The 12,977-nt window shown below is 50.0% G+C and overlaps 1 protein-coding gene across 1 annotated transcript; it reads right to left on the minus strand.

Moving 5' to 3' along the window:
• Nucleotides 1–1,998: 1,998 nt before the first annotated feature.
• DHRS11 (dehydrogenase/reductase (SDR family) member 11) lies at nucleotides 1,999–12,364 on the minus strand. Its single transcript, XM_010134041.1, has 6 exons — nucleotides 12,161–12,364; nucleotides 5,381–5,475; nucleotides 4,797–4,926; nucleotides 4,050–4,142; nucleotides 3,337–3,402; nucleotides 1,999–2,307 (listed from the first exon to the last, which is right to left on the minus strand). The coding sequence occupies exons 1-6, from the start codon at nucleotides 12,278–12,280 to the stop codon at nucleotides 2,266–2,268; spliced, it is 546 nt and encodes a 181-aa protein (XP_010132343.1). The 5' UTR covers nucleotides 12,281–12,364; the 3' UTR covers nucleotides 1,999–2,265.
• Nucleotides 12,365–12,977: the final 613 nt, after the last annotated feature.

The raw sequence follows: 12,977 nt of genomic DNA on the forward strand, positions 1-12,977 counted from the left end.
TTACGGAAAACACGGGGAGTTTTCACATCAAGTCCAGCTGAACATTATAAAAAGAAAAAAAGCACAGTAGTGCTTGAACCTTCCTTAGCCGAATGGCTCTGAAGTGAGGATCACGGTGGCACAGAGGCTGAAGAGTTTTCGCAGCTGGTGCCGGCTCTCTGCTGCGGTGAGGATCGCTGGCTGCGGGCAGACCCGCACCGGCCGCTCCTTGCGGGACACCATCTACCCCAGTGCCACGGGTGAAACGCAGCTCTGTGCAAAGAGCCCACACACAGCCACCGCCTCGGCAAGGTGAGGAGGGCAGCGCACTACAGTCGTGCAAGACTTCACCGCGGGGGCACGAATTTCACTCGCAGCAAATTCAAAGCCCAAATCCAGAGACGAGGCTACGTGTACTTGCCAGCAGAAACTGGTGATGGCTGAGGAACGGACAAAACACACCACGGGCTTGTGTTTATAAAGGGCACCAAAACGGGCAAATTGCCTTTGTTTTGCCATTATGAAGTTTTACCAGGTTTCTCCTTGTATCCTTCTACAGTTGCTCACCTTTGGCACAAGGAATTCTATGTGTCACAAGATTTAATTAATAATAATACTTCATATCAACACTCAGCACTTACATAGCGCTTCTCATACTCAAAGTGCTTTACAAAAGTTTGTGAGTCCTCACAACACCCCTGTGAGGTAGGTAAGTATTATTATCCCCATTTTACAGATGGGGAAACTGAGGCAGAGAGGTAAAGTGACTTGCCCAAGGCTATTTAGGGAGTTGAAACTCAGTACGTAGTGGCCCAGTTCCTATCTTCCTTCTGGTGGTGTTACCAGCCGAACTCCCACAGAGCTATACTGGTGTAAGCGAAACGATCCAACCCAAGGCTCTCTGGCTCCCAGCCCTCCGCTCCGATCAGCTGGCTGTACCTGCTCCACCCAAACCAGCGGTTCACCTCCAAAATGCTACAGGAAGTCCAGAACACAGCAGGAGTCACTCTGCATCTTAAGGCAACACGTACATCACTAGCTCCATGGCTCTGCAGCAAGCTGGGCTACACACAGACGTGCTTCTGCCACGCTGCAAGAGCCTTAAGACAACTCCAGCGTCTCCAGCTCTGCACGTACCAGCTTTGAGGCTGATTCTCTTCTCCCTCACGTCAGAATAAATCCAGAGCAAAACAATGGGGCTGCACCAGCATAGAACTAGTACGAGATCTGAGCCAGCCCCGTTCCCTGCTGCTTCGCCGGCAAATGCTCCTCCCAACATCTTTTCATTCTGGACAGCTTTGGCGTGGTTCATTTCACCCTCTCTCTCTCCAAGTTTGTACCTCTGCATATGAACAAACTTCCAACATTTCCAACTCATCAGCACCAGCATTTAAACAGCACCTTACGTCTTTCTAAGACCGACCAACATTTCCAGAAAAGTGTCAATGCATGCAAATATCACACACAAAAACATCAAGAGTGCTGGGAGATGATACCAAGGGTAGAGGTCATCACAAGACAGCACACGTTTAGTTTTTATTAAAAATACCAAACAACTCACTCTTACTGTAACTATGCCACTTAGATGATCATTCTAACCTGCAGAAGTACAGGTGCTTTTCCTCCAACTACTTACCTACCTACCTAGAAAGAAAGAGAAATAGCAAGCGCACACATTTATACTTCCTCAGACTCGGCAGGCATGATCCATGTGAAGGGGAAAGGCAGGGCTGGGGAGGTAGGGAGCTTGTACACTGGGTTTAGGGCAGTGGACTATAAAAGTAGAAAATATCACATGCATCATTACCATCAGTAATCAACCTGATGAAGATAAACCCAAAAATTAGATGGATTCATGTATGACATCCACTGAAAATCTCAAACCCTAAGCACACTGAAGCTGGCAAACGTCTTGTGCCACTTCACCTAGGTCCAGACACAGCCTCAGCAAATAAGATCAAACAAACCTTGAAAAGAAAGCAAAAGGGAGAATAAACCAACCTGGAGACAACAATCTTCCACAAACCACTTCCCTGCATTATTTTCAAATACATTTTACTCTTAAGCAGTTTCGGAAAGAAGTGGGGAGAAAGAGACCCACTACTATTTCTTTTTAAACTGGCTCAGCACCAGCACCAGCTCAGAGAGAGGGAGAGAAAAAGAATTCTTCAAACACGATCCTTGGTACTTGATTAAAATGTTGCTAGCCAGCCAGCGATACCCTAAATTGCCAGAGGGTTCGAAGTGGAGTGGAAACACGGTGCTGCTCGCGGTCCGCTTCGTCTGCTATGATATCTGCTCCGTGGGCCTCATCTGTATATCTCCAATCTGGAAGAAACCAACAGAGGATTTTACTGGAGCACTGGATTTTAAATCCTGCGCCAGGCACTGCCATGCTGCACCACTACAGTGGCAAGCTGCACGGGAAGAAAGAGTCTGTGACTAGAAACGAGATATTGGGAAGCAATAAAGGTGAATGTGACTGCTCTGCCTTTAGCCAAAGGGACAAAAGACAAACACGCGCAAGGTGACTCGATTACAAACTGTCACGTCCAAGTCTTTAGTTTGGTCCTGCTCACCGAGGGCCAAGCAGAAACGCTGCTTGATCAGCCACGGGCAGGACTTTCACCTCCTTGAGAAGGCAGCCAGCACCACCGATCCAATGTCAAGACGGCCCGGCCCTGCTCCAAAGGGGCAGAGTTCACGTGGGGGGCTGCTAAACCTCCCTCCTTGAGAAGGCAGCCAGCACCACCGATCCAATGTCAAGACGGCCCGGCCCTGCTCCAAAGGGGCAGAGTTCACGTGGGGGGCTGCTAAACCTCTCACGAGCAAAGTTTGCTTTTGCAGCCAGAACTTTGGTGTTATCTATACTAAACTCTGACAGCGCTCTTGCCTCCTCCTGGCTCCAGCTCAAAGCTGGTCACTTATTTCTTGGTTCAGAGGAGGAAAGTCCCTCTGGCAGCACAAGCATCTCACACTACCCTTAGGAAGGTGCGCAGCACTTGGCAGGATCAGGCCCAACACGTTTGGCAACAGGCAGAACCTGACCCAGCTGCCAGGCTGTCAGCAAATCTCAGATGGCACCATCCGGAAAAAAAACCAAAGGGCAGACTGTGCCCGTATCCTCCCCCACGCAGAGCTTCTCTGGGGTCAGAGCGGCCTTTGCTGGGTGCAGGGGGCTGTGAGCAGCCCGAGCAGCGCTATCCCCCAGCTGCCGTAAGGGAAGGGTAAACAAACGTGATCGCTGCTGATCCCCAGGCTCCGCTGAGCACACAGCTCAGCAAATGTCAGGGCAGCAGTTACCCTCCCCACCTTCAGCCACCCACCGCAGAGCCCCCCAACCCAGCCAGTGCCTACCTGTACATGAGGTGGGGCACTGAGGACATATATGACAGCATTAGCCATATCTTCGGCTTTGAGACACTGGAAAGACAGGAAAGAGATTCTCAGTCAAAGGGCACCTCAGGAAGTTAACCACAAGATCACTCCTTTCTGAACCGTCAATAATGAGTTTCAACGGTGTCACTGGGGCACGTCAAAAAGATGCAAGTGAGCAGGAAAAAGGAATCCATTAAAAATTTAACAAAGGATGTGTCTGGTGCTGATAATTCTCCATTTGCTGTGAATAATCTTACTACTGGCACAGTAATTCTGCCTGGTCAAGCACTGCCATCCTTATCAAAAGTTCCCGGAGAAGCACAACAAATGCTGGGCCTGCCACCTGCAAGACAACTCGCTCTCACATTTCTTCTTGTGTAGGCACGTTTGCTTATGTGTTCTCCTCAGTAAAGAAGCCATAGCCTGCAAAATGTCAACGCTGACTGGTATTTATTCACAGGAACATCAAAATAAAAGGAAAAATACAGGGAGTGGGAAACCGAACCTGAATGAAAATCTACAGCGTGTAAATGTCAGCGCAAATCTGAGGTTTCAGTGGGAGACTTTGGAGATGCTGATTACACCCTGGAGAGCGCTGGGCACTCTGCAGAACTTGCGCTGTTAGCCAGGAGAGAGACCGTTAAACTATCATCAGAGCCACTTCCCTCTGTTTCCATTTCTCCATGTCCTACCCGAATGCTCTCATAGGTTGCAGCAGCTCTCTCGGGGTCATTATCATGAAGTTTAAAAGCAAATCCTGTTTCCACCAGTCCTGGAGATATACACTGGAAAAAAGCAGAGCATATCCTAATAGGATTTGTAATTTCCCTTCAGTAAAATAATAATAATAATAAAAACAAACAAAACTTTTTAGCAGTGAAAAAGCAAAAAAACCCACCCAGCCCCCTTTCTATTGTTCTCCCTCGCCCCCCATTTTCCAGGGGAATAGTTTCAGTGAGCAGGCTTTGCCCTAAAGATTGCTGTGGCAGGTTCCCCTGGGGAACTGCTGATGGGTGCTTCCCTCTTCATGCCCCAAAAGGACAGAGAAAGGGTTGGAAAAACTTGTAATGCCAATTAACGGGTGGATGCATCACCCCTGAGACACAAGCTCTGAGTGAGAGCGAACAGCCCAGCCAACCGCCTGCCTCCCGAGCCCCCTCACTCCCTCAGTCCCTGAGAAGCAACTGCCCCCTCTGTGCACCCAGAAAGTTTATTCCCTGACACAGCCCACCACCGCTGTGCCTTCTGCACCCCAGACTCTCTGCTCAGGAAAGGGGCGGCCGGGGACAGCTGGCCACAGGACTGGAACGTTCCCAGCGTGCTGAGAAGTATTTTTGCGTTTCCTTGCCTGTCTTCCAAAGGGAAAACCTCTGCCCCCTAAAGCCTGCCAGCTCTCTATCACCCACAAACGCAGAAGGAAGGCAGCCCACAGTACTCACTGTAGCTCGTATGTGAGTCTTTGCCTCTCTGAGTTCTTGCCTCAGCCCCTCCGTAAGGGCTGTAACCGCGTACTTGGTGGCACTGTAGAAATGCACCACCGACTGTGGCACAACGCTGTGGCCGTTCATGCTGAGGAGAGAGCAGAAAGGAGAGTGGTGAGAGGTGGGGAGGCAAGCAGAGTCCTGAGAAGGAACCCACAGGATATTTAAACTACTTTAACGACCACAGAAAGAGGCACTGACACAGTGGCTACGTGAGGAATTCCCCTCTCCTGCAGGAAACACACCACCAGAGGCTCCTCTTGACATGGCTGTTTTCTGGAGCTGGTCCAGAAGTTTCAGTCTTCAACCTCACACCATCACAAGTGGTTGGCATTATCCTTTTCTCTCCCTGGTTTGGTCTTTCTCACATTTAGACCAGCAGATATTAAAAAAAGTGGCTTGAAAAATCAACCATCACAATCCTTGGAAAAACCCCTTCTTGGGCACCATCAGCCCACCCCAAGGTTAAAGCTCCACTGCTCAAATCCCCTCTGCGAGGTGGGGAGGAGGAAGTCCACGTGGCTGATCCCGCATTCGCGTACCTGTTAATGTTAATAATGTGCCCGTCATCAATGTTTCTCTCTTTCATGGACTGGTAGGCCTCTCGGGTGCAGATGCTCACAGCCATCACGTTGACCTGAGGGAAAAGAAGAAGAAACTAAGATCAGCAGCTCTGCCTGGCACCCTTTGACTTGGCCCCACACGCCAAAGCTGCAGATGCAGGTTCCAGTCCCTGATCCATGGCAATTCTCGTGAACACCCCCAGAGGGAAATGCACAGACACACAACCCACAGACACACAACCCACAGACACACAACCCACGCCTGCCGCATACCCCACACCGCCCTGTGACCAAGGGAAGCACAGACACCCAGTTCTGTGAGACAGACCTGGCCTCTGCCAGAAATAAATGGATTTAATTGTTTTATGGGTGAGTGTGAGGGTAGAGGGTAAAGTAAGGGAGAAGAAACCCACTTGCCCAGAGTCAGCACTCTGTCCAGGAGACAAAGTTGTTTATTTTGTACTGCGCTGAGCACACGGGTGCTTGGGCAGCTGATAGGACACTAACAGCAGGTAATTAGGTCAGCTAGTTGACGAGGAAATCCCCAGATATTGCCTGTCAGAGCGCCAGGTGCTCAGAGGCGCTGCAAGCCACATGGCCAGCAAAGAGCTTCCTGTGCACAAGCGAAGCCAAAGATCACGTCACTGTTACTAAAAGAGGGGAAATAAAACCGGTCTTAAGGCCGACACCAAATATGCAAGACAAGCAAAACTGCGGAAGGGCACAAATAATGACGGTTTATTTACAAGAGCAACATTTACAGGTTCTTTTTGGTATTGCCTTTGATAAAGGAACTGCAGAGCTACGGCTTATCTACCAGACAGACCGTACAGGTCTGATACCGAGAGCTCACGACCTGTCTGTTGTAGCCAGGCTATGTGGTACAACAAGCCACCAACGCACAAACTGCATCAGGAAGCAAAATACACCTGGGGACAAAAATACCAAATACACCCGGGGACGAAAATACCACTCAGCACAGGCTAAGGCAGAGAACCTTACCCACGAGGCGTCCCCAGTGGGGGGGTGGAGAAGGGAGCGAATTCCTCAATCTGTCCGTCAGTATGGTGTTGAGTCTTCTCCTACCCCAGTTTGGGGTTGAAATTGGGGCTATATTTATACCCAGGTTTTTTACATGACATCACTGGTGCAGACGGGCGTGTGGGCATGACTGTGGACAAGCTTACTGCTTCTGTTCATGGCACAAAGTCCATCGATTTCCACCTGCATGGGTGGAGGTAACAGTTCCATTTTCCCAGGGCAAGAAAATGGAAGAATGAGACCACCAGACCTCCACCCAGTTTCACACTCCTCCCGGACATTCAGACAACACCCCACACCAGCTATGGATCTAGTGATAGTTGTAGCTCCGACTGTCACCTCGCCCAGCAATGAATTTTATCGACAAAGAGCTCGCAGGCATCCTGCTGCAGACATGTGCACGTCTGATGTGACTTGGACTTTGTGCAGGGACTGTCCTCTTCTACAGTCATGCCATGGGGAGGGATAGAGCGGGCAAGTAACCCTGCAGCTCCGAAATCTGTCACACTGTCTGAGGACATTTTCCTCAGCCCGAACTGGAGAAGCCATGGAAGAAAGGACATAGTGATTTATCCAGGCCTTCAGCACGGGATCCAGAGCTTTCCAGACTCTTGCTCTTTGGACCAGCAGTTCCCAGCACACCATGGCTCGGTGAAACTCAGTCGTATCACCCCTGCAATGTGCCACCGCTAACGTGCAGATGCCTTGAGCATTTGCTGACCATAAAACACAGAGTCAAAGTCTCTAGGAAGACACAGAAATTTCCCCAGCTGGAATACAAAGCACCCAGAGGTGTGCGCAAGACTGACGAACAAGTTCTCTCAGCAGCAGTGGTAATCACACAAGTTCATAGTGGTTTAGATTTGGAAAAGTGGTTGAAAGGTAGGAAGTGTCTGCTGAAGCCCTCTAGAAGAGATGGAACCATCTCAAGGCAGGACTCACTGGCAGGTCCTACCTGATGGCATGTCACTTTGTTCACTAAATGAGCAGGCCAGACACTGCTGTGAACCAAGCAGCCAGGCAGAACTAAACTTCTGATGAATCAGGAGTCAGGTGCAACTATAAGCAGGAGGCGTAGGAGGAACGAGGCCGTGTGGACAGCGAGTGAAGGATCCTATCACCGCTGTGATAAACAAGGATGGGGCAGGCTGACTAGCACTTGCTAGCACAAAAGGACATGCAAGAGAGGAACATTAGTTTGGAGACCAGAAAGTAAGAGGCAGAAGGATGTATTTGAGAGATGTAATTACTGAGCAGCAAACAAAAGACGAGTGGGGTCAGCTGAAGGATCTTCCCTCGCTGCTTTAGTCTTGGTTGTTATTTCCTATTCATTATTAGAGGTTGTGCTTGTGAGCTTTTGTCTTGTCAATACCGAGCTTATCTGATCTTGGAGTACCCAGGCAACGCAACAAGTAGAGTCACCATCCTCATCAAAGAGCACTTTTGTTGAGCACACAGTCGCTGTCCGATATCTCAGACGTCATACCTGGAACTACAGAGATAATTGCTGTGGCACCAGGGTGCACAAGGAAGAAAGTTAGCAGAGATGTCAGCAGAAGTGGCGCCTCAGCACTGGAGGGAAGTCCAGAGCAGGCAGGGTGTCTGGAGGCTTTGGGGTTTCACAGTAAGGTGCTCAAGGAAAGCGTGAGTGACCTGCTCCAGTCTGGCACACTAACCAAATGCAGAGCCAGTCCTTTCAGATATGACCTGGGCAACTGTTAGCACAAGAAGCCTTCGTGGCAAGCAACATCCCCGCTTTCCTCCCTGCCGCGAGACACCCTGAACCCGCCAGGCACCGTGTCCTCGGTGCATTCACTCCCCGACTCCACTCCACTCCATAAGCCACTAGAGGGTAACATCAGCCTAAAGCCTGAGACCCACCTCCAAGGCTGTGCCTCACGCTGAGCAATGCTTCCTTGCGTGGGCAGAGTTACAACATTTTGACAACAACTGGCAAAGCAAGATACTAATCAACAGCCTCATGGGAAAATCCAGAGCCTGTACAATAAGACACTTCGGTACAACAAAACAACTAGCTGGAAGGCAGCTGAGCTGGGATTGCCTCGCTGCCTTCTCCCAAAGCACCCACAGGATTTTCAGGTGAAATCCCATTTCAAAACATGGAACAGGCACTCAGGAACCTAAACACATGACTGGAAAAAGAGCAAGGCCTAAGGCTGCATCACTCTGAGAAACAATCGAAAGGCGGCTGTTACAAATATCCACACAAGACATTTTTCAGTCTCATTCCCATTTTAAGAACAAAAGATACAAAGGGCCCTTCGCAAAGATGGCCAACGCATCTGCGCTCTGCGCAAGGCAGCAGGTCAGCGACAGCCGCGAGCGTGCGCCAATGCAACAGAAACAACGAAGGCACATTTTCTAGTAATTAACGAGTTCCAGTTGCCCGGTTGGGCGAACATAAAAGATCTTGGTTCCTGGAAGCGCTGAGCATTTCACTTCCCAGAATCAGCCTTTTCTAAGGCATCAAAGTGAGTTTCCCAGCTCCTAAGCACATACAAAATGCAGGTTGTAGAAAACATCTCTCTGCACAGATGGTCTATAAAAGCAAGAAAAACAGAGTCTCGCTGGTCAGTGAATAGTGCCAAGAAGAATCAAATCCATCTAGTGCCTAGAGGAGCAAGAGGATGTGTGCTGCAGTCCTCCGTTCCCTGAACAGCGCAAATGGAAGGTTCAGCTTGAATTCCTGGCTGTAAAGGTCAGCAGGTAAGACGTGAAGGAGCTGTTCAAATCCCAGAGCCTGGAGTCAGTGTGTACACAGCACCCAGCCCCGGCTGCTCCCGCGTGGATCGGGGACGGCTGGAGGACTTTGCTCCGGCCTCATACCAAGCACAAACAAGTAGAGAGAAAAAGGGGGAAGTTGTGAACCAAAAGATGAGGGCTCAGAACCTGCCTGCGATAACCCGCTCCCTGCTGCATATGCTGCTGGCAACGGCCACACTGGGCTCTGCGCTGCTGTAAAGCAACAGAGACATGATTCCTGAGACTCCTGCAGCTCCCCTCAGGAATAAATACCAGACAATAAGGAACCGGAACATTAAAAAAGAGGAGGAATAAATGTGTAACAACATGATTTTGACTGTTAAATGTATAGCAAGAAATTTTATGGAATAGGTATACTGGGAGAAGAGGCTGGAAGGAGACAGAGCCTCATAAAAAAACCATGGAAATTAAAAAAATCAATTTATCAAAAGAAAAAAATGCCTTCAGTTTAAGTCCCCAGTGCCTCCTAAATCAATAGATTGATGGCTGTTTAGACACTTTCCCTGACTCGCAGCTCAGAAGTACACTGAAACTCTCCAGCAGCATCTCAAACCCTGCTGCTCTCTAACACCTTTTCTCCAAGGGACCTTCGGAAGAAGCCTCCCCGCTCCAGCTCAGCTCTGCAAAGCCCAGTGGCCTGTGAAAGGCACTGGCAACCTCCCTGTGTCCTGACCCTTTGAGAGCTTCAGAGCACGTAGCAGAAATGGGCCTGGTGAGCGTCTCCCTGGGGCTGGCATGCCACAGCGGCGAGAGCTGTCGCTGCAGACCACCCCCCAAGCCCACTGCCACACCGGCACCTGCACTGCCCCGGCAGGCTGGGAGAGCGAGATTTCCATGCAGGGAGGTTGCAGCCACAGAATGGGAGCACATAGCAAAAAGAAAAACCCTGAACTATTTCTGCCGCTTACCAGCAGACTAAAAAGCAAAGCCGAGGCTTGTCAGGCTGCCTAGGCTGAGGTGGGTGAACTGTTTGGCTCCAGAGTGTCCCACACCTTTGCATTAAAGGTGTGAGTGTTATTACACACAAGTCCAGAGCCGGGAAGCTGGTGAGAGGAAAAAAACCTGTCAGTACAGGACGAAAGCTTGCGTGTCTCTGTTCCCAGTGCTATAGTAGCATTTTTGCCAATGAGAGCATGCACAACCGTACGGATCATCTCTGGGAATAAAACCTGTCCCCATCCTGGTTTCCTAACACTGCCCTTGTGGAGCCACCACCCTGCCACCCCTCCCACACCATTTGTCACCCCAAAGCAGCTCCAAAGGGTGCACACAGCAGTTCCTGCAAAGAGGTGGACCCCACAGGCTCCCAAACTTTGAGCCACTGGAAGTGCAGCACTGGAGTGTCTCATACAGGACAATCCCTGATCCAAAAATCCTTCTCCCTAAAAGTGAAATAGGTGAAATAAAGGTGAAAAAAGGTGAAATAAAGGGACTGATCCCACCTGAGCAGCCAGAGAAGGGACCACGGAGAGGCGAAAAAGTTGGCAAAAGCCACACATCCCCCCGCAGCTTACACACCTTAAAAATAACAAAACATCAGAAGTACAAAGACAAACCAGTGCGAGGAACACGCAGCATCCACGGAGGCACCCACACATGACACGATCACTGTGACCAGGACAAGGAGTTTACAAGGCGCAGGCGACCCACAGGGCCGTGCCTGCAGCAAGACAACGCTGGGACGTGCCCTGCTTTACACCAGCTCAGCCTCAGCTACACTTCACTTCATTTTCTTTAAAGACTCCATGGCAACTGGGGACAGGAAGATGCAGCTGTGCAGTGACCCAGGCGGGGCAAGCCACAAAAGCCTGGCTGGGCAGACAAAGCTGAGCTGAGCCTGCTTTGGCTGCAGTCACAGCAGCCAGCAGACCGGCCAAAACCCTAACAAGAACTTAATTAGCCAGGATACAGCAGCTCTTGCCCCGGCAGCAGGAGTCTGAGGCCTCAATGTGCTTCTCTGTTTTGCTTTACACAGGCTCTGAAACTACCGCTGGACGAACAGCCACTGGCTGCCGCGGGAACCGACAGATCCCAGCTGACTCTGCTGTCACACATAGCGGCCCCGAGCCTACGGATTCGAGCAGCTTTTCAAATAGACATGTCTCCTCCTTCACTAGGACAAGCTCTCATAGCTGCTGGAGGTGCTACAAAGCTTACTCAAAGCCAGGAGTTTGACTCCTGTTCCTATACTAACACTTTTATGCACAAAAGTGGGTCGTACAGGATGGGAAAATCACCTTCCTGAAAAGCTCCTCTTTCACCATCTCACTGTCCAGAGCTGGAAGAAGGCACAAGAACTGGTCCAGGGTCCCACAGCTGTGACTGCTACTGCTACATGCAGAAAAGGGCCACCACATAGTGACAAAAGATGGTGACATCCCACAAAGATGCGCAGCAGCATAGGGAGAAGCACTGTTAGTAAATGGCATGGACCATTTGCACAAACCCCCCCCCCAGTTTGGTATACAAAATTGCCTTGTTCACATCACACTCTAACCAGACTACAGGCAGAAAATTAAGCTTTAAAGACAAAAAGCATTACAGCTTTTTAAGCCAAAAAGAATCTGCCCATTTTACAACCCACTGCTACAAACTAACAGGATTAGCTACAAAACCCAGCACTTGGCATTCAATTTCCTGTTTTATCAAAGAAAAAAAAGCGAGGCTCATCACACTTTAGAAAGCCATTGAGCTAAAGGGAAAAAATGCCACTGAAGTTACTGAGCGTTTTCAGACTCCAAGATGAAGGCATGTGGCTCAGCAGCACAGGATGCCTTTTCACTTCCCAACCAGCAAACCTGGGCCACATCAGCCAGATATGAGGCAGGTCCTCAGCTCTGCACACGTGAATTAGGTAGATGGAGACAATGGCGCTGGTGGCCAGAAGAAACAAAAATCTAGCACAGTTCCCGCTCTCCCAGTGGCACCACTCACGTCTATCATCGTCCGCCAGCCCTCCGTCTTCCCCGAGAGCAGCGGCTCCGGGCGGGCCAGCCCCGCATTGTTGATGCAGACATCAACTCCTTGATGAAGGGTCTTGATGGCGGAGAACATGGACAGGATCTCCTCTTCGTTGGAGAGATCGCACTTGTACGGGATGAGGGTCCCCGGATAGCCGGCACTCTGGCATTCAGCTGCCAACTTCTAGGGAAGAGAAGGGAAGGAAGAAAACAGCCATCAGCCTCCTCTCCTCATGGAGCAGCTTATCCAGCCATTTGCTTAAAAACATACCCCAGGGCTAAGAAAAACCTGCACAGGCTTCCCAGTGAGCCCGTCTGAAGAGCAGGCACTAGGGAAGGATCATTGTAAATGCTAATTAAGAAACAAGAAATATTGATATACTGGAGAGCCTGAGCACTTCATCCTTTAAGTTATTAAACTTGAGGATGCACTCTGTGCTCATCCATCACCCCAGGCAATACAGATCAAGGTGAGCTGGAGATAGCAAAATGCAAATAAATACCACTGTGGCACCAGGCTGCAAGTCTGCCACACTGCTGTGCAGATAAAGGACACAGCAATCACATGCCTGACAACTCCTCATTAGCCATTACCAACAATTATTTCAAGCATCCAGATCTTTTATCAGACTAGAGGATATAAAGCAAACGAAAGGCCAAGGGCTGCTGCTGGCCGCCTGTGTTAATGATGCGGCTGCCACCGCACCGAATCCTCTGGAGGATGCCCTTTACCCCGCGATGCTAATGAGAAGCAGCATCTCCTCTCTGATGTGTCATATTAGCGACAGCGA

This window comes from Buceros rhinoceros, unplaced genomic scaffold (genome assembly GCF_000710305.1).
Source record: "Buceros rhinoceros silvestris isolate BGI_N320 unplaced genomic scaffold, ASM71030v1 scaffold5424, whole genome shotgun sequence".
NCBI classification, from domain to species: domain Eukaryota; kingdom Metazoa; phylum Chordata; class Aves; order Bucerotiformes; family Bucerotidae; genus Buceros; species Buceros rhinoceros.

What these genes read in the sequence shown, in the direction of transcription:
- DHRS11 (XM_010134041.1), bottom strand. Translation starts at nt 12,280, where the DNA reads ATGTTCTCCGCCATCAAGACCCTTCATCAAGGAGTTGATGTCTGCATC. An exon ending in GCTGGCGGACGATGATAGAC is followed by an intron (nt 5,476 to 12,160) that starts GTGAGTGGTGCC and finishes CTTTTCCCTCAG; the next exon opens with GTCAACGTGATGGCTGTGAG. An exon ending in GTGCCCCACCTCATGTACAG is followed by an intron (nt 2,308 to 3,336) that starts GTAGGCACTGGC and finishes GGTTTCTTCCAG; the next exon opens with ATTGGAGATATACAGATGAG.